This window comes from Poecilia mexicana, unplaced genomic scaffold (genome assembly GCF_051168715.1).
Source record: "Poecilia mexicana isolate PSO_F unplaced genomic scaffold, ASM5116871v1 scaffold_18, whole genome shotgun sequence".
Lineage (NCBI taxonomy): Eukaryota > Metazoa > Chordata > Actinopteri > Cyprinodontiformes > Poeciliidae > Poecilia > Poecilia mexicana.
Window position 1 is genome coordinate 6,746,037 of NW_028263387.1, and position 20,244 is coordinate 6,766,280.

Genomic DNA, 20,244 nt, shown 5'->3' on the forward strand with positions numbered 1-20,244 from the left:
TGTGTTTCACTGACTTGTAGGAGACCTTTGTGTCTATGAAACAGTCAGACAGCCTGGAAACAACATAAATGATACGGTATAAAGATTAATTATTAGATAACTGCTGTTAAGCTTTGCAATTATACAGTGACTTCAAACTGCAATAAACTGAAAGACAAATTTATAGTTTCAGGTCATTCAGTTTATGCTAATGTCACCGCCAAATCAGATTCAGCCTGAAGATTTTGTCAAGAGGAATGAATCAACAAAATCTGGAAGTGATCAGTATGAACAGTTTCTATAAATCAGACAGGGTTTTTATATAATTGTCTTAAAGTTATGTTCTCTTTAAAATGTTCTCTTTGGTTTTTCACTCAGTCTTTTTAAACCTAAATACCTGTACTAATATGTTGGTATAGAGAGGTGCTTATTGAACTGCCTCTTATTATTCAGTAAAAATTTTTATTTTATTGATGTTTTGTTTCAACTCATTTCAATAGAAAATACAACACCATATAGTTTGTCATGTTTATTTGAGTCAGAAAGACGTCTGCTCTTCAACCTCCTCTGTCGTCATAGAAATTCATTGATCATCTAATAACCTGCTTCAGAGAGGATTAGATTTAGATCAAATGTAAATAGATTTTTTTTGCACATCTTTAGATAACAGCAAGAAAAATTCTGCATATAAATGCTTTATTAAAATAACTAAAAAAAATGTTTTTTCATCTTAGAAGCTATAATTTTGAGGAATGGCTGTTAGTCATGTTAATTACTCACTTTGTCATTGTTGATAATTCATGAATAGTTCGAAAAATGAGCCGATAGACCTTCTAGAATGTAAAAATACAAGAATCAAATAAAGATATTTTGACTAAATACTGTCTTTTTACTTTTAGCATCTTTTTCTTAGATAGTTAGCAGGACTTTCTTTTTATTCATGCTTAACTGGTAAACAAGCCTCCGGTCACTAGGTGGCAACAGTGTTCAAACTAATCAACAGGCTGCCTGTTCAAGCCCACTAGAAGTAGCTACATAGCACTGTTGTAAACGGAGCAGAGCAAAATTAAGAGACTTTTATTTTCAAATACAATAATACTACGAGAACCAAGTCCTATTAGCAGAATGATTTTACTACTGGCAGAATAAAGGAGCAATAGAGTAGTTAAATTTAAAACTTTCGGAAAACATGACTTTGACCAGCTTAGCAAGCCTGGTTCTTTCTTTGAAGTAGAAAGTTGTTTAAACAATGGTTTCAAAGTCCTATAGCTGATAATTTGATTCTGATATGTTAAAACATCAAATGTTTCCTTATTTGTTAAACCAATACCAACTATAACCTTATAAGCCCGTCAGTATTCCTGGTTTTAGCGCAGTATGGGGAAAAGTTTGTTAGACAGCTGGGGTTTTTGGTTGGCTTTTCTGCACCTTTTCCAGTCATCCACCAGAGGGACCCAGGAGATCACTTTCTGATGGAGGGCGTTTCCCAGGCGTTGAGCAGACTCACCTGCAGATCGTTACTTCATCAGCCAGAGTTCAAGAGGAGCTGTCGCGAGTCCCTCTTTGTCTCACGGTTTACCTTCATGGTACTTTGTGCCTTTCAGTGTCTGAGCTCCCTGAGTTCCCCCCCGAGTTCTGTTACGCACCCTTCTGGTCTCCTGGTAGGTTCTCTCAGTGGCGTTCTGGTTGTTGCCCAGTTGTTGCTTCCTGGATTCTTCTCCATGACGTCAAAGTTCCCTACGAAGGTTTTCTGGTTCAAACTTCCTGACCGGTGACTACCCTCCATCTCCAAGGCTGTCCCTCTGGCAGTCTTAACTGTGAAAAAAAAAAAAGATCTCTAGGGGGAGCATGACGGAAAATAATTGAAAATAACTCCATGGTAACTTGCGCTGTTATTCATTTAGCTATATAAGCTGTTCTGTCTAACAACTCATAAGATTATTGAAATGTTGCAAACAGTTTGCCACTTTGTGGCAAGTCTAAAACAAACTGGATCTAAGGTTCATTTGATCAAGTTGATTCTTATGAAAGTTTATACAGATTTTGCCTAATACCAACGTATGAAAACAATCGTCTCTCTGCGCTATAGATAATTTTGTCTTTTATACGGGGAACTGAGAAAGAGGACAGAAACAAAGATGTGAATTTCATCAGAGTTCTCAAAAATCCACTATGAGTCAGGTTCTATTCTTTCTCAGGGAAAGTACACAGAAAACAAGAGTCACTTTTAGAAGAAGCTGGTAAGACAATTACCACAAACCATGATTATATGTGTTGATAGAACTATTTTGTCAGAAAACATGTTCTCTTTCCAGTTGAAAAATGTGCAATTATGGAAAGGAAGCCCAATTCAAATAATCTGAGTGATGACATACCTTCTTATTGACCAGCAAAAAATATTTAATTTCATTCAAAACACTGACATGTAAACTGGGAGCCTTAAATTGTGAAGTTTGCTACAGTATATGTCACCAGTAAAGGTTGAATTATAGTTTAGCTAAATGTTTACTTTTAAATAAAATTTCATTATTTGACAACTCAAAATATGGAGACTTTGAACATAAAGGTAATGGCTTTACTTGTAGTTGCCAATTACACAAAATGTTGTCTGTAACCCTGGTAGCATGGGTGGGCATTGCTGTGCCCTCCCACCACCCTGTACTGGAAGCTTTTTGTTGTTTTTATCTTACAGTGGCCAACTCTCTGTTATTCCTATATCGATATGGTACAGTAGGGGCTTCCGCACTTCCCGTGTCTCTGCCTTCTGTCACTGTTTTCAGCAGTTAAAACTGTTTAATCCGTTGTTAACGCGTCATAACCTGCTTTTCCGAGCCACCTTTAAACGCAACATGAGCGCTAAGACGCTCACGCTAGGTTTACACCTGTGCGGCAGAGAAGGAGACCTGATGCTGCTGTGCGGAGCTACGCAGGTGTGTGTTAGTCATTGCAGCAAACCAGCAAGACGCAAATAACTTTTCAGTTTTTTCCCAAACTAACCGACTGAGTTGAGTAAAGCTGTTGGATGCAGGTAATGTTAGCTAAAAGATGACTAGCTAATACCAATACAGCACCTTAAGCTTGTTAACTAGTAGCCTGTAGACTACTGATGTTGTCTAAGTTAAAAAGTGGGTAGTACTTGTTACATTCACTTGAGTAACCTTTTTGGAAAAAAAAATTACTGATGAGTAGTTTTACTGCACTGTACCTTTTTCTTTCACTTGAGTAATATTATCATTATGTATTCATTTTAACCCCCCTACCCCCCATTAGACTTGCCTAGAGCGGGGCTGACTGTCTGTCTGTTCTGTATTAATCAGTGTTATTTAACCTAATTTAAATAACCACAGTGAAGCTTCATTCCTCATGTAAGACAGTTTTGCAAATTATATTCTTATGGCATGATTTTTTTTTTTACAGTAATATTTTTTGTAAAAAAATATATTTTTTAGTAATTTGAGTAAATAATTACTAAAACTTGTCACTCAAGTTTTAGTAATGACGCTTAATAAAAACATGCAGTGTATGTGCAGGCGGCTTAACAAGTAACCTGGGTCTGTGGTGGCAAAGAAAGGGAAAAAGAGTCAAAACAGGAACTGTAGGTTAGAAACATTAATAGTTTCCTATTAATGGAACCACGAGGACGGATGTTCTGTAAAGATGACGCTCCACTATTTTTCACGCCTTACTCATTCTGCAGTTTCAGCCTTTCTCTTATGAAGAACATCAGAATTTCTGGAGCGCACAAAGGAGCAGAAACATTTTATTTCTGGATTTAAACATGGACCACACATTGCTCTGTGTGCTGGGAGTATTGTGTAAGTACATTACATTTTCTGTTTGAATCGTGTCGGTAAAATCATCTTTAAATACTTGGACGTTAATCGCCGTGGTCAACAGAGAAGAGAAACGTTGAATGTTGGTTGGTTGTTTGCTGCAGATTGTTTTAAACATAATTTTTTTTTTTTACTACCTTCGCAGGTTGGGCCTGGTCAAAAATTCCTTCACGATAACTGTCTAGACAGAATTTTAGACTTTCAGCATATTTAACATGTATAGAAAGTCATTTGTCAATCAGTGTTTCTGAAGACTTTCCTTTTCTCTGAGGAAGAAGGTCTTCATTCAGATATAAAATGCTTATTTGAATTGTGTTTATTTTTTCACTCGGTCTGATTCCACTGCCATCTTGGCTGTAAGTTGATGTGAGGAAATGAGAACAAACTGATGATAATATTTTTGACATCTTCATCAGAGGAGCTGTAATCTAAATGTTCATCTATAAATTGTAGCTTTGAGACTTTGTCTCCCAAATTAGTTTCCGTTTCCTCACCTCTTGAACAATAAACCTTATTGTGCAACATAAATTATAAAGGTACCTTATTAGATGCCTTTATAATTTATTGAGGACATGGAGTATTGCAGATCTTTGTGAACATCCCTATTTCTGTGAATCAGGGGTGTCCAAAGTTGGTCCTCGAGGGCCGGCATCCTGCATGTTTTAGTTCTCTCCCTGGTTTAACGCACCATCAAATGATGGCTCATTAGAGGCCCCAAGGGGAACATTGACAAGCTGAAAAGGTTGTTGCTACCACCAGCCCAGGGAGAGAACTAAAACGTGCAGGATCCCGGCCCTCAAGAACCGACTTTGGGGACCACTGCTGTAAATAAACATTATGAATCCCTTAAGTCACAAAGGTCATAAAGAGGTCGGCGTTAACTCAGAGAAGCCAACCCTGTAATGTCGTAAACTAACATGGTTGGTGTGTGTGTGTGTGTTTAACTCACAGTAACTGATTACGCTAGGTCAGTTTTATTCTTCCACTGATTCCAGATAAATCATTGAACATTCAAAGACCAGCAGGTCTTCGTCTCTGTGGCAGAAACACAATCGGATTCCTTAAATGCTCCGTTTCACCCACACTGCTCAATCTGAAATATATGTACAACATATAAGGTTTTATTTGAGTTGAAACTCCAGAAGTATGCAATGCATTTTAACCCTTGTGTTTAGAAATGGGGTCCAGCCGACCCCACACACGTAAAACTGGAATCATTTGCCACAGTCCTCTACGTTTGCCTCAGTCCTCGCACGCACAAGGATTAATGGTGAATAATGTATAATTCTTTACAGTAATCTTTTTGTTTCACATCTAACACATTTTCAATCTGTGTTTTAGTTCTCAGTTTTCTCCTCTGCTGTGGAAAGTCTCCAGGTAAAAGATTATTCTTTTTCTAGAGCTTGGCTGAATTTGCATTTTGATTGAATTAAGCTTCTGATTTTGCATCTTTGTGTTATAGGAGCATCTCTTTTTAGCAGGAATCTTAGGACATCCGTCACCCATACTTATGTAACAATTACTAATATGATGCAGCTACAAATGAGTGCCAAACAAGATTTTTCTGTTTGGAGACAAAAAGAAGTTGGTTTCACATCTGTAGTATTTTGCCTCCTAATGTTTTGGATTGAGCCTCAGAATAACTGCCTACTATTATAAATGTGTGTCAAAGTAAATCCTGGTGTCGTCTTTTTACTCTAAAGGACATTGATCATTGAAACTATTAAAATAGAATAAATGTTAGTGGTTAAATTAATTTATACCCTGTTAGGCAATTTACTGTACAGATTGACATTAACATTAAATATAGGAAATGTAAATATGTTAACTGACATTAAATAAGTCTAAAAATGTCCTGTAGTTTTTCAATGAAAATTAATACAATTATATTATTTTCCTAAAATGCCAGAATATTGAGAATTATTTTGGTTACTTTCTTCAAATTTACCACTTCATTTTCTGAGTTTTTGGTTATATTGCCTTTAAGTTTCATGAATTGGGGTGAGTTGTTTTCCTAATATTTCCTCCATATTCTCATCTTGGTTTGCTGGTATTTTGGCCCAGTCCTCCTGGTGTAACTGAGTCAGGATTGTAGGTGGTTCTGTTCTTCCACATTTTCACTTGTACAAAACTTGTCCATATGTGACTGATCCCTTGAAAACATTGACTTTGTCATCTGCAATTTACTTTTTAAATGACTGGGGTTATTGTCCATTAGGAAGAAATTGACAAACTGAAATATGTAAACAATATTTACACTTATTCTTCCATTGTGATATCTCATTTCTGAAGTGCACCAGTCCCTCCTGCAGTAAAACAGACAAAACATGATGCTGCTACCTCTGTGCTTGATGGGTATTTTGGTATTTTAACATCACTATGGATTATGAAAGTTTTTTATCCTTACAAGGTCTTTTTGAATTGATTCCAGTTTAATTTCTGGTGAAAATGATCACAGGACTGAGGAGAGTGGAGGCTCTTTGTGACCTGGAAAAATACCACTAAAAGCAGATGTTAAAGAGAGTTTAGCTCTTTCTTCAGGTGCCGATGAATGTCAGTGACGGCCGATAAAAATACACAAAATGTTTCTGTGCGCTTCATTATATTCCGCCATTTTGTACAGTTTTGCCGGGATCTGGACATGAGAATCTGTGGTCAACAGAACCAAAGTCGGTCCTGACTGTGTCTCCATCATGGCTGAGTCCTGGAGCCTCAGTGAATCTGAGCTGTGAGGTGGAACATCCATCTGCAGGATGGAGGTTCTACTGGTATAAAGTTGTTCCTGATTTATCAAAGAACTACAAATATGATTCAGTGCCTGATGCCATCAATGGGTCTGTAGAGAACTCCTTCATCATTCATGGACAGAAACACACAGCAGGATTTGCATGTAGAGCTGGAAGAGGAAACCCCGAGGATTTCAGTAAATACAGTGAACCAAAGTTTATCTGGTCTGCAGGTCAGTGTGATTAAATTTAATAATCTGTACGTTTGTCATTTAAAGAAATTCTCATTTTGTCTGAAAATGTAGTTTCATTTATGTTAAAAGTAATGAAGAGGTTAAAAAACATTGGGATTGAAAAAAAAATAAGTTTGACAATTCAAAACAAAAGTGACTGGGACAGGTCACAGACATAGTGAAGGTAACGGAATCACCTGTTGAAGATTAGATTGATATTTTTATCAGTCTAATGAATTTGCTTATACTCATGATTAAACATGCAGTGCTCCACTTATTGAAATCTACAAAGTAACCTCAAAGAGGAAAAAACATCTTGTAGAACAGTGGTCCCCAACCCCCGGTCCGTGGACCAATTGGTACCGGGCCGCGCAAGAAATGAATATTTCCGTTTTATGTATTATTTGAGTCTGGATGATGTTTTATTTTGAAAATCCTTTAACCAGATTCTCTGTTACTTGCGTGCCAACATTGAGCCCACAAGCAGCAAAATGAGTAAGAAACGGATCAGATGTCTTTGGGAAGTTTCTTTGCAAAGGGGAAAAGTCTCATAGAAGAGACGGAGGAGGATGGATTTATCCCGGACCCGTAGGCGAGACAAACATTACAAGCCGCTCTGTGTAACACGCGGCGACCGGCTGCTAATGAGGCAATGAAGCTTCAAGCTGCTTCGCCACGTAGAGACCAAGCAGGCTGTGGGTATAAGCAACACTTCGGGTGTCATTGTCTCCCATCACTCCCAGATGGGACCGTCTCATTGCAGAGAAACAAGCTCAGGGCTCCCATTAGTCATTATCGTGAGTTAAAATTTGCACTAAAGTAAAATGCTCGTTTTTGTGGCGCATCTGTATCTTATTTTAAAGGGATATGTAAACGTTACCATAGCGACCAGTGTCAGAGAGCGTTTGGGCAGTGGTCGAGAGGAGAGGAGTAGAGCTTGAGAGTCTTAAGTCTGGTTTAGACGGCAAGATTTAAGGATTGTCGGCCGATTCTCCAAACCTCTGTGACCACAGAGCTGATAAAAGTACAACAGGTTCGATCGGTTCGTGTTTCCAAGGCGGGAGCAACTCGAACCGATTCCAGTCAAGAACATCGCGATTCCAGAAGAAAATCCACAAAACCCCCAATATAGCGGGAATTTAGAATGACCAAACACGGATGACGATGTAGAAGCAATAGTGACAGTTTGTGGAGTCATTTTAAGAGATAAAAGACGTAACAAAAAGAAAAGGCGGTGGATAAGACAGCGGGAGCAGCCGCTCTATTTGCTGCACTATGATTTGAAGGCGACTATGTTTTTCATAGTTAACATTTTTAACTGAATAAACATAAATAACGACCTTTACATATAATAAACATTTCCACATATCGTCTCCGATATCCACCGGACTCTCAGTTCCGCGATATGTCAGCTGTTTGGGATTCCCCTCTGTTCTTACGTCACCGCGCTTTCTGATTCGCTACCTGTTACATTCAACAGGTTGTGTTCTCGTTCCTAGTCAGGGAAAACCCCATAGGCCGCGATAAAAAGGCCAAAACAACCCAAATTGGGTATATTCAGGATTTAGCGGGAACACAAACATACAGAAGCCTTTCCTGACGGTTCATGACCCTCCCCCCGGGCTGCAGCAAATTCTAAGTCTTGACCGGTCCGTGGTAATAAAAAGGTTGGGGACCGCTGTTGTAAAACACAGATTTTATTGTCGGTTGTCTTTTTCTTGATCTCATTTGGTTTCTATTTTTCTCGTATTTCAGATTCTCATCCAACAGCGTCTCTCACAGTGAGTCCTGACGGAGAGCAACACTTCACTGATGAGAAAATCCAACTGAACTGTTCAGGAAGCTCTGCTGACTGGAGAATCAGGAGATTTACAGAATCGAACTACAAGTCAGATTTATCAGACTGCACCAGCTGGGGAACAATGACTGGATCCTCATGTACCTTCAGCAGTCTTGAGTATCACGATGCAGTGTACTGGTGTGAGTCTGGATCAGGAGAGTTCAGCAATGCAGTCAGCATCACTTTAAACAGTAGGTTAATTTACATGTTGGTTTGACCTCCTGAGTTTGACAGCTCACGCTATTTTATTCATGTCACTTCATAATGTTTTGTGCTTTTGCTCTGAGTTCTGCTTCATGTTAAAGAAATAATTAACAATGAGTTTGAAAACATTGCGTAGTTTTTCATATCTTTAAAATAATACCATTTGTCTCAGTTTTAAGAATCAGTCTTTTCAAAAGTTTAATTAATTTGTTCTTTTTTTGTACAATTTGAATATGTTATAGTCTCATAAAAGCTTGCAATATTACTCAAATCTAACAGAGTATATTAAATGTCTCTAAGAGAAAGCATGTCTTTTTCCAACAGATACACCAAAGTCCATCCTCACTGTGTCTCCATCATGGCTGAATCCTGGAGCCTCAGTGACTCTGAGATGTGAGGTTAAACCTTCATCTGCAGGATGGAGGTTCTTCTGGCTTAAAGCTGTTCCTGATTTATCAAAGAACAACTACAGATATGAGCTGCTGCCTGAGAGCATCAATGGGACTGAACAGGACTCCATTATCATTCCTGGACAGAAACGCACAGCAGGATATTCATGTATAGCTGTACGGGGAAATTCTGACTTTTTCGCTAAATACAGTGAACCAAAGTTTATCTGGTCTGCAGGTCAGTGTGATTCTATCTAATAAACTATGTCTTTGACTTTCATTTAAACATATTCTCATTTTGACTGAAAATTTGTTTAAATTATGGTAAAACTAATGAAGAAGGGGAAAAAAAACATTGGGATTGATTGGGGAAAAAAAGTTTAATTATTAAAAACAAATGAGTGACTGGACATTTTGGAAAAACGGTGAGAATAACAGAATTACTTGCTTTTAAAGATGTTTTTAAACTAATGAATTTGCTTGTTTTATGATTGCACATACAGTGCTGAAGCTAAAATCTACACAGTAACATAAAAAAGGAAAAGATCCTGTAAAACATAAAAACATAAATTCTATTATCAGTTGTCTTTTTCTTGACCTCTGTTTTTCCTCGTATTCCAGATCCTCATCCAGCAGCGTCTCTCTCAGTGAGTCCTGACAGAGAGCAACACTTCACCTCTGAGTCTGTGACTCTGAACTGTGGAGGAAACTCTACTGAGTGGAGAGTGAAGGAGTTTAGAGAATCAGGTTTCTCATCATGTCCATGCACCACCTGGGGGTCAATGACTGGATCCTCATGTACCATTAGCAATGACTGGTCTTTTAAATCAGTTTTTTGGTGTGAGTCTGGATCAGGAGAGTTCAGCAATGCAGTCAACATCACTTATCAAAGTATGTTATTATACGTGGTTTATCATTCACTTTATAATGCCATTCAAATCCAGGAACCAGTAACTGAGTTTGAGTTATTATTCAAGACTAAATATTTTCTTCTTCTGTGGTTTGTGTATTAATTTAAAATTAGATTTTCTGAAAAGCTCTTTTCTCATTTATGTTAAATTTATTTGGCTGTAGATGTGTTAATTTAGGCTTATAAGATCACAACACAAATTAAACCCAAACTTTGAAACCTTTATGGATTTTGATTCAGGCTAATATTAAACTGAGGCTTTTCAAAATGCATAAAAAAAAGTATTCGCAGCCTTGGATGTTTGTTTCCTTTTTGTTTTTACACACCAATCATATACAACAAATTTTCACCTGAAAAGCTTTTACAAAACATAATTATTTATAGTCGAAGTAAAAATGGATTTTTACAAAATTACAATTAAATAACTGTTTAACTTTACATCATTGCTTAAATATTCTCTCCCTTCAACACAGTATTTATATCTACATAGTATATAGAACAATTTGTGTTTACATTCAGCAAATGCTGAAAAGAGAACTTTTTCATCAGTGTCTTTTTAACTTTATACATGTCGATGCCTACGTTAGGAATAAAACCTGGTGCATGTAAACTCAGGGCTTAAAGAGGATTTCCGGCTTTTGACCAAACGGTCCGCCTCAACCAAACTGTAGTCTCCGGGCTAGACCGGAACGTGTCGGCGACGACACATCTAAATTTGCAATACCGTAATTCCGCCACACGTATCGCTATCTGAAAAATTCCAACGGTTTCTGAAAGGGGAGACGTTGCACTTTCCATCAAATATCGGGTTAATACGGTAACTTCACAGCTGCAGCTGCAGAGAGTGTCCGGGGGGCACTCGTTTAATAGACGGTGAATTGCGAAAATAACTTGCTGGATATTGAAAGTTCCGGTTGCTATGGATACATGGGTAAGTATATCATCTCACAGGACATTTAAAGAACTACTTACAATTAAAATAAAGATTTATTTAGTCAGATGTTTGAAACTTAGGCGTAAAGAGCTCCGTCTGGGGGCCAGACTTCCAAGCAAAGCGAGCATTGGACCAAACGGCCTGCCTCAACTAAACTGTAGATAATAGACAAAGATGTCTGCCAATCAGAACTCTGGCTCCCGTGTTCTTGACCAATGACTGCAAAACGTTTTGTAGAAAAGAAGTGGATGCGTTCGGTTAAATCAGGGGTCCCCAAACTATGGCCCGCGGCCGGATCCGGCCCGCCTCCTCATTTGGTCTGGTCCCCTGAACAATACCGGAGAGCATTCAGTGTTGTTTTTCATATATATGTGGATTTTTCTTCAACCACCAGGGGGGCTCTTGAGCAGATGTGAAACTTAGTTTCCCTCAATGGAATATATACTAGTCAGTACCAGTCACCGTTTCGCTCACGGTTTTTTTCCATTTGCATTCTGGGTAAAAATCTATCTACAAACACAAATATGTTGTCGGCAGTAATCCAGCCCCCCCCCGTAAACAAAAGTTTTCTAAGGTTTCTTTCTCGAATAACTAAGACCGGCCCCCGATCAGAAAAGGGAACAGTTATGTGGCCCTCGCAGGAAAAAGTTTGGGGACCCCTGGGTTAAATCAAATGCGTTATGAATGAAGATGGAGTTTGTCTCACCCGGTAAAGAAACACGTTTACTTGAGAAAGGAATTAAAAACAAGTGGCGCTGAGCAAAGGAAAGGGGACAAGACGGGAAGCTGGTGGAAATTTTTACAAAAGGGGGGCGCTGGGATTCCTTTGGGGAGGCGTTTGGTCGCCTCCCCAAAGTTTACCTTTACATTGTAGGTGTAAAGGTAAACTTTACACCTACAATCACAACAATACCAGTTTAGACTTTGAGCAACTAACTAAAACTGCATTGTGCAACATTAGATCATGCTTGGCTGCAACTGTATCGATGGCAGCTCTTCTTCTATTCAGTGTTTGTAGCTTCTTGGCGCAGCTCCGCTCCTGCTACTGGTAGCTTCACTGCATCAGGTCAGCGTTACACCGGCTGATGACATTGCTGTGATTCACTTTGTCTGCTGTCTGATTTTCTAATATTTTATGTTTTATTGAGGATTTTTGTACATATGTTTTGGCAGTTCTGTGATCATGTTAAAGCAGCAACTTGTATTAAAAAGTGTTTTATTTCCATCTGGATGCTGCCCGCTTCCATGGAAGGACAACAGAAAATAACTCTTATAAACATGTAATTACTAAAATCACGATACCCTCACTAAAATCACGATACCCTCACTAATTTCAATAATCAAAATACCGAAATTGTTTCCGTTATTTTAAAAGGTGTGTGACAGTCTGCCTTTTCCCCATCGATACGCCCTGCACCTTAGGGGGTAAAAAAAAAAAAAAAAAAAAACGACGCACAATGGGCAAAACTCTGAAACAGGAGAAGCGGGACATAAAACGGAGCGATGAACTAGATGTGAATTATGGCAAAAACAGAGAATCTGACGCTGAACAGTGAACAATCAACACATGATGTGAAACATGACGATTAGGCGGCGCAGCAGGTGATGAGTGAAGATTAATGATGGTGAGCGTAAAAATATGATAAAATAAATCTAGCAACAGGAAATAAACTAAAGTGGACATAGCAATAAACCAAGAGAGGATAATACTAATCAAAGGAAACTTAATGAAGAAGAAAATGGAAGAATAAACTAAGAAACTAAAGTAAATACAGATTAATAAACTGGTATGGCAAGACCTATCGAGCAATACTTAATACAGAGGACTGTATGACTCATTAGGATTTGATTGAGAACCAGATTTGTTTTTTGTAATTTCTGTCCAAGAAAACTAATGATCTATAAATCAATAGACAGGTCTATATGAAGATATAATCCATGTTTCTGTCTCATATTTGTATGGCATTAAAAGGAACTTTTGTTTTTCCACTGAAAGCTCTGGTTTGCACAGTAAATGCCATGTGGGTGAAATTTTATGGATGATACTCTGATGTCCCATTCTCCTGAAGGCAGCACAGCGCTGCGCCACCAGAAACCGACAGAAACACTGAAGAGAAGAAGAGCTATGATTAATGTAGTTACAGTTCTATCCATGTTTTAATGTTGCAGAGCTCAGTCGGTTTGCAAATAGATCAAAGTTTAAACTGGCATTTTGTTCATCTTTTATCTGGTCATTTTGTGGAATATTTAACAACTAGAAAATGAGAAGGAACAAGAATGGGAGGCGGTGAGGGACCTGGATAAAGGCTAGGGGGGTGCTGGCCTGAAAAAAGTTGAAACACTGATTTAGTTGATAATGTTGCATGTTCTAAATTACTTGCAAAAACATTGACTGAAAAGACTCTTATTTAATGTTGAGGGATTTCTGCCTGTAAGGCAAACCTTTAGGGCACAGACATTTTACATTTTGTTTTGAGTTAAAATGTACTGAAGTCTTATTTAAGTTTGAATGTTTAGCTTGTTAATTGCATTGTTAGACGCAATTTTTTTTGGACTTTTCAAATACTCTTTTTTATTAAACTGTGACAATAGCAGTGCTATAGTTAATTTCTATCATAACTATAAGTTTCAGGCCCAGGATTTTTTTTTTTTTACTTTAAGCCCTGATGTAAACACAAATCATGTTCAAAATAATATATTGTTTTGCTCAAAAACGGTACATTCTGATTTTTTTAATCAAAAACAAATTTCAATCTAATTAAAGAATTCTGGATTCATAAATACAACTAGTTGTGAGATTACAAGCACCAATTGGGTAGACCTCTGTAGAATTGGGTCAGTCACCTTAAAGTGAGTGGATATTGATGCAGTCACCTTAATTATGTTACATATTTTTATTTGGTTGCCCTTAATTTGTAGAAATCAGTTTTAACTTTGACGTCAAAGAGTTTTTTCTTTGTAATTTTCTTTTAGGAACATCAAATTTTGTTGATGACAATTGATTTTTAAAAGCAATTAAAAAAACATCCTAAATGGCAGGTGCTACAATACAAAAAGTTACTGTATAGTTTAACCCCCAAAAAGTCATATATTTGGTTTATTCTCCATAACTTCCTCTAATTGTCTCCAGCAGCTGATTTCTGACTGAAGCTTCATTTTCTCTGTCTGGTTTCCAGATGAAGATCTTCTCCTGGTGAACCCCGTCCATCCTGTGACTGAAGGAGCTTCTGTTACTCTGAGCTGCAGACTGAGAGGAGAAAACAAACTTTCTGATGTGATTTTCTATCATCATGACAAACTGATCCAAAATGACAGCAGAGGAGAGCTGAAGATCTCTGCAGTGTCTCAGTCAGATGAAGGTTTCTACAAGTGTGAACATTCAGGAGAAGTTTCACCTCAGAGCTGGATGGGAGTTAAAGGTCATTTATTTTAATAACTTGGTGAGAAATAATTATTTGAATGAAAATAATGTTATCATGCAAAGTTATTTTCTGATCATTTTCAGGTCCTGGAAGCTCTTCATTTCCTGTGCTGCTGGTCGTTGGATCAGTGATTGGAGTCGTTCTCTTAATTCTCTTGTTGCTGCTGTGTCGGTTCAGACAGACCAAAGGTGAAACCCTGAAGTTGGGAATTTGTTTCACTCTTTCATTTTTCAAATGCAGCATTTCTTCATGGAGTCATAAATTGAACAGCAAAACCTGATAGAGAAGTAATAAAATATAACAATGAGTTTGTAGGGGATTTGTATTTAGTTCATTGAATTTAATGCTTTTTTTTTTTAACCAAATAGCAAAATTTAGCTATAAGAATAAGTTTTTCAACTGAAAAACAACTAAATCAATCAATAACTACGTGAAGTAAAGCAGTCCCATCAGGTACATTCACTTATTTTAGTTCTAAACCTGAAGCAGGTCTGTTGTCGCTAAAGCTGCATTTTCATTATCCTTAAACCAGTGCAAACTGGAATTTCAAAAAAATAAATAAATTGAATGTAAACATGCCAATTTTGTAAAAAAAAAAAAAAAATTCAATTACATATTTTGGCTCCTGGTTAAAATGTTTTTTTTTTTTTGTTTTTTGTTTTGTTTTTTCCAGCTGTATCTAGATGAGTGCATTTCATAAAACTGCAGTCAAAACACTTCTCAGATCACAAGTCTTGATTAACAAACACGTTTTTCTTTTTACATTAGTGGAAAACTGTCAATCTTTGTGCACATATTACAAGTGATGTCATCACATGGTATCACTGATGTGATACCATGTGATGAAATGAGGTCTTAAGCTTCAAAGTGACAAATGACCTTCAGGGTCATTACTGCCACCTACAGGTCAGAGAGAAGAACTGAAGAGAAGGGTTTGAGAAATGTTTCAGCAACATGTTTAGGATCCAATGTAGTTTTCTGTTAATGTGCACCTCAACCCTCCACATTCCTTACTTTTTCATTTCCTCCAACATTTTATGTCTATTGTTCCAGTTTATACCCTTATGCAATTAAGACATTTCATCAATATTGTTATTTACAAATCCAACATATAAACCCATCCATCGATGATAAAGCTCCATGTTTAACAGAGTTTATTTAGGAAGGACATTACATCAAGTGAAAATGTCTCTTTTGTGAAAAGGTTCAGGAAGAGTGGAGACTGTCTACCAGGATGAAGAGCAGCAGCCAGTGTACTCCTCTCTCCTGCATGGTCAGTGTCACACTTTGCTCTCAATGCTTCCACACATATTTACTTGAAGGTGCTATTTTTCAGTCCTGGTAATTTCAATATAACTTAAACATTTCAGACTCCGCTGTTCTGACTACAATCAACATGTTGAACCTCAGTGCAGTTTGGTTTTTACAGCAGTAATAAAGTTTCCCCTCAGTTAATCAGGTTCATGATATAAATGGTTATAACTTGTTTTTTTTAATAATATCTATCTATTTAAAACAATAATTTGGATATGAGAAATTTAAGTCAAGAGAGTTAAGGATATTTAAAAATGTGGATAGTGGTTCTAATGTTATCTTGTCAGTGATGCTGATGGAAAGTTGAGTCTTTTTTAACTTTTCTGTGTTTCACTGACTTGTAGGAGACCTTTGTGTCTATGAAACAATCAGACGGCCTGGAAACTACGTAAATGGTACAGTATGAAGATTAATTATTAGATAAAACTGTTGAGATTTGCAATTATACAGCGACTTCAAACAATAAACTGAAAGACAAAATTACAGTTTCAGGTCAAGAACAACCGGATTATGCTAATGTCACCGCCAGGTCAGATTCAGACTGAAGATTTTGTTATATTTTGAAGTGGATTCCTCACCCAACCCAGCAGAATCCCCCCCCCCCATCCACCACCCCACCCGACATGGGCTTTAAGGTTTTTTCCACCACAGAATCAAACCCGCTGCCTTCTGATTCAGAGTTCATCTCTTTACTGAGTAAGCTATATTGCTTAATGCAATATAGCTTATAGTACATGCACATCCAAACAGAAAAAAGGGATTCACTGGCATTTGATTTGGCAATGAAGGCGCAAGACTGCATTATTTTAAGATAAATTATTTAAAAAAATCTTCACTGTGAATGTGTGCTGGTCAGCCACAATAAACTACATGTGGATTCAGCCACTTAAAGATGACTGAATTTGATATGATTACACAAATTAAGCACCTTGACTGGGATGTTGACTGACTGACTGTTACTGGCCAAGATAAGGTGGGTTTGGCACCATCGTGTGGCCAGTTAGGATAACTACATCATGTGTTCAGATCTCTCTCTTGTATACCCCCCGTGCTTATAATTGCTTTTCACATCTAGAAATATTGAAAATTACCCTAAAATGTACAGGTTTGATCTTAAAAGTGTGGAAATTACACAAAATAACAAAACTTGCTTCTCCTTTACAATGTATTTTTTCATGCTGTTCTGTTGAAGTTTAAATGGAACAAAACAACATTAAACATTATGAGCACTTGGTGTGAAAGTTTGATTTACTTTTTTCAAACAAAGAAGCTCTGATTCTCACCAAACTTTGAGAAATGACTGAGGCTGATGTGTTTCACTAGTGTCAGCAGTTTAGTTAGGATTGGCAGAGGATTGTGGAAGATACAGATTTTTGTGTCGAAGTCAAACTTTACAAAAATCGGAGTGAAGCACATGAAGATAATGAAATGTTCAGAGCAATTCAGAAAAAACGTACTGAAAATTTGAGCTCATTTGGATGAATGTGTGATTTATTTATTTTTTTTTTAAGTTTGTAGGTCAGATGAAGCACTTTTCATGTTTTTAATAAGCCCCCCGCACTTCAACCAACCAGGACCATATTCAATATACAAGCCAAGGCCAAGGGCTTGGAGGTATGTGCAAAGTTTGACAAAAATCTGATTTGCGGTTTTTGCGTAGCAAATTTAGCAATTTTTACAGCACCACCTAGTGGTGTAAATTGATGAAAATTAGCTAGACATGATCAATATTGTGTTTGTAGTTGCTGGTGCAAAGGAAATTGAAGTTCCTACTAACACAATACATGAGTGCAATCTTTCTAGGAACAATTACTGTGCTGTAAAGTCCTTTTTTGTTGGAAAACACTGACTACAACATACATTTTTCTTTTAGGAAATAACGTTTAACAAGATTAGAATGATTCAAAGTATGTTACCAAGGTAAAACTTGCACTGTTGTTCATTTAGTTATACAAGTTGTCCTGTCTCTTAAAAACTCGTAAGATCATTGAAATGTTGCAAACATTTCATTTTGCTTCAGGGCTAAAACAAAGTGCATCCAAGGTTAATGTCATGAAGTTGATTCTTCTGAAAGTTGGTACAGTTTGCGCTTAATTCCAGTGTCTGAACATAATCGTCTTTCTGTGCCAGATAATTTTGTCTCTTCGTTTTAGATGGGGAACGGAGAAAGGAAGGACAGAAGAAAAGGTATGAACTTCATCAGAGTTCTCAAAGACCCACTATGAGTCAGGTTCTATTCTTTCTCAGGGAAAGTACACAGAAAACAAGAGTCAGGTTTCTAAATTTGTTCTAATTCCTTTTTCTGGATAGGTATAAGTTTGAGTTGCTGGATTTTAAGTTTGTTCTAATCCCTGTTCTGCGTTGCTAGATAATTATAAGTAGATATTCTCTGGACTTCCTAATTATGTTCTAAATTTGTACGAGTAATGAGTACACCACAGTTTCTAACAAGTAATGAATACAATGAAAAGGGAGAATGACCAGCTGGGGGCTGCACAGTGGCGCAGATGGTAGAGCTGTTGCCTTGCAGGAAGAAGGTCCTGGGTTCAATTCCTGGCCTGGGCTCGTTCTGCAAGGAGTTTGCATGTTCTCATGTTCTCCCTGTGTATGCTTGGGTTCTCTCCGGGTACTCTGGCTTCCTCCCTCCAAAAACATGACTGTCAATTGGCTTCTCTAAATTGTCCCTAGGTGTGAGTGTGTGTGTGCATGGTTGTGTGTCCCGTCAGTCTCTGTGTTGCCCTGCAACAGACTGGCGACCTGTCCAGGGTGACCCTGCCTCTCACCTGGAATGTTAGCTGGAGATGGGCACCAGCAACCCTCCTGATCCCACCAAGGGACAAGAGTGTACAGAAAATGGATGGATGGGAAAATGACATAACAAGAAGAATGGACACATTAGGGCACATTGCAACATTCAGACAAAATAAAGACATGAGTGAAAGGAGGTGACAGGAGTGCTTCATGGAGAATCTGGAGAATCATGGAATCATGGAGATCTGAAATATTCAGCCCTTCCAAGCCAACTCAGATACAGAGTGTCTTAGATCGGGTAGATTTTCAATCTTCCCATAAAGTCTCTCCGATACATCTCAGTTCCCAATTATCCAAATTAGTTTGGTCGTTCCACTGAACCGAAACTAGCAACTTCTTCAAGATTGATTCCATCCAGCTAGTGAGTATTGGAGTCCTCAGCTGGTCTGCGAGTCTCAGCAAGACTCACATCCAACTTGCATCTCTGTTCACACCAAAAACGAGTGTTCGCTAGTTCGGCCAAGTCCGTCACAAATTTGTTGATATGCCAAGAATCCACAAGCTCCAAGCAGCAGAAATCCTGTTATCATGAATAAATCCAGGGTGTATCCCATCGGGTGTGTCCCCACAGGACAAGAGGGCTCTCCTGTGCCCAGTCTTCTTGTTCATCAATCGCATTGAGAGATCAGTTGACCAGATACATAATTTGTAGATTTGGAATATGTGCAAAAAGATTCCAAAAAATGGAGAAAAAGACAGCAGAAAAACAGGACAGGCAGGGAGGAAGTAGAGGGAAAAAAATGTCCGCCTTCACCAAGAGCTAAGCGGAGAGAGAAAAAAAGGTGTGAATTTCATCAGTTATCAAAAATCCACTATGAGTCAAGTTCTATTCTTTGTCAGGGAAAGTACACAGAAAACAATAAGAGACACTTTTATTAGAAGCAGGTTAGAATGTTGCCACAAATTATTAAAGCTAATTTAAATAACCACAGTAAAGCTTCATTCCCCACGGAAGACCATTTTTCAAATTATGTTTTTCTTACGGCATGTAATATTTTGTTTTTAGAAAATCTCACCAGCTCAAGTTTTAGTACCACTTTTAATGACATGTGGTGTGTGCAAAGAATGCTAAATGAGTAGCTTGTGTTTGTGGTGGCAAATAAAGGAAATTATCAGTCAAAACAGGAACTGTAGGTTGGAGACATTAATAGTTTCCTCAAAAGAAGGAACCACAAGGGCGGATGTTCTGTGAAGACGACCCTCGACTATTTTTCACATCTTACTCATTCTGCTAGTTTCAGCCTTTCTCTTGTGACAAACATCTGAATTTCTGGTGTGCACAAAGGAGCAGAGACATTTTATTTCTGGATTTAAACATGGACCACACATTGCTCTGTGTGCTGTGCCTACTGTGTAAGTACATTACATTTTCACCTTGAATCGTGTCGGTAAAATCATTTTTAATGTTTGGACGTTAATCGCCGTGGTCAACAGAAAAGAGAAATGTTGAATGTTGGTTGGTTGTTTAGTTTGCTGCAGATTGTTTCAACAGATACAATTTGTATTTAATACCTTCACCCTATGGGCCTGGTCAAAAACTCCTTTATGAGTGTCTGTACAGAATTTTAGATTTTCAGCATATTTAACATGTATAGAAAGTCATTAGTGTTTAATAATCAGGTTTTTTTTGACTGGAAGAAGGATTTTTC

At 37.7% G+C, this 20,244-nt stretch overlaps 1 protein-coding gene across 1 annotated transcript; it reads left to right on the forward strand.

Moving 5' to 3' along the window:
- Positions 1–2,828: 2,828 nt before the first annotated feature.
- On the forward strand, positions 2,829–17,018 carry LOC106913411 (uncharacterized). The gene is made up of 9 exons (XM_088015995.1): positions 2,829–2,909; positions 5,132–5,189; positions 6,475–6,771; positions 9,826–10,095; positions 14,225–14,467; positions 14,554–14,658; positions 15,675–15,743; positions 16,129–16,179; positions 16,271–17,018. Exons 1-9 carry the CDS (start codon positions 2,829–2,831, stop codon positions 16,327–16,329), a joined length of 1,233 nt encoding a protein of 410 aa, XP_087872121.1. The 3' UTR covers positions 16,330–17,018.
- The last annotated feature ends 3,226 nt before the right edge of the window (positions 17,019–20,244 follow it).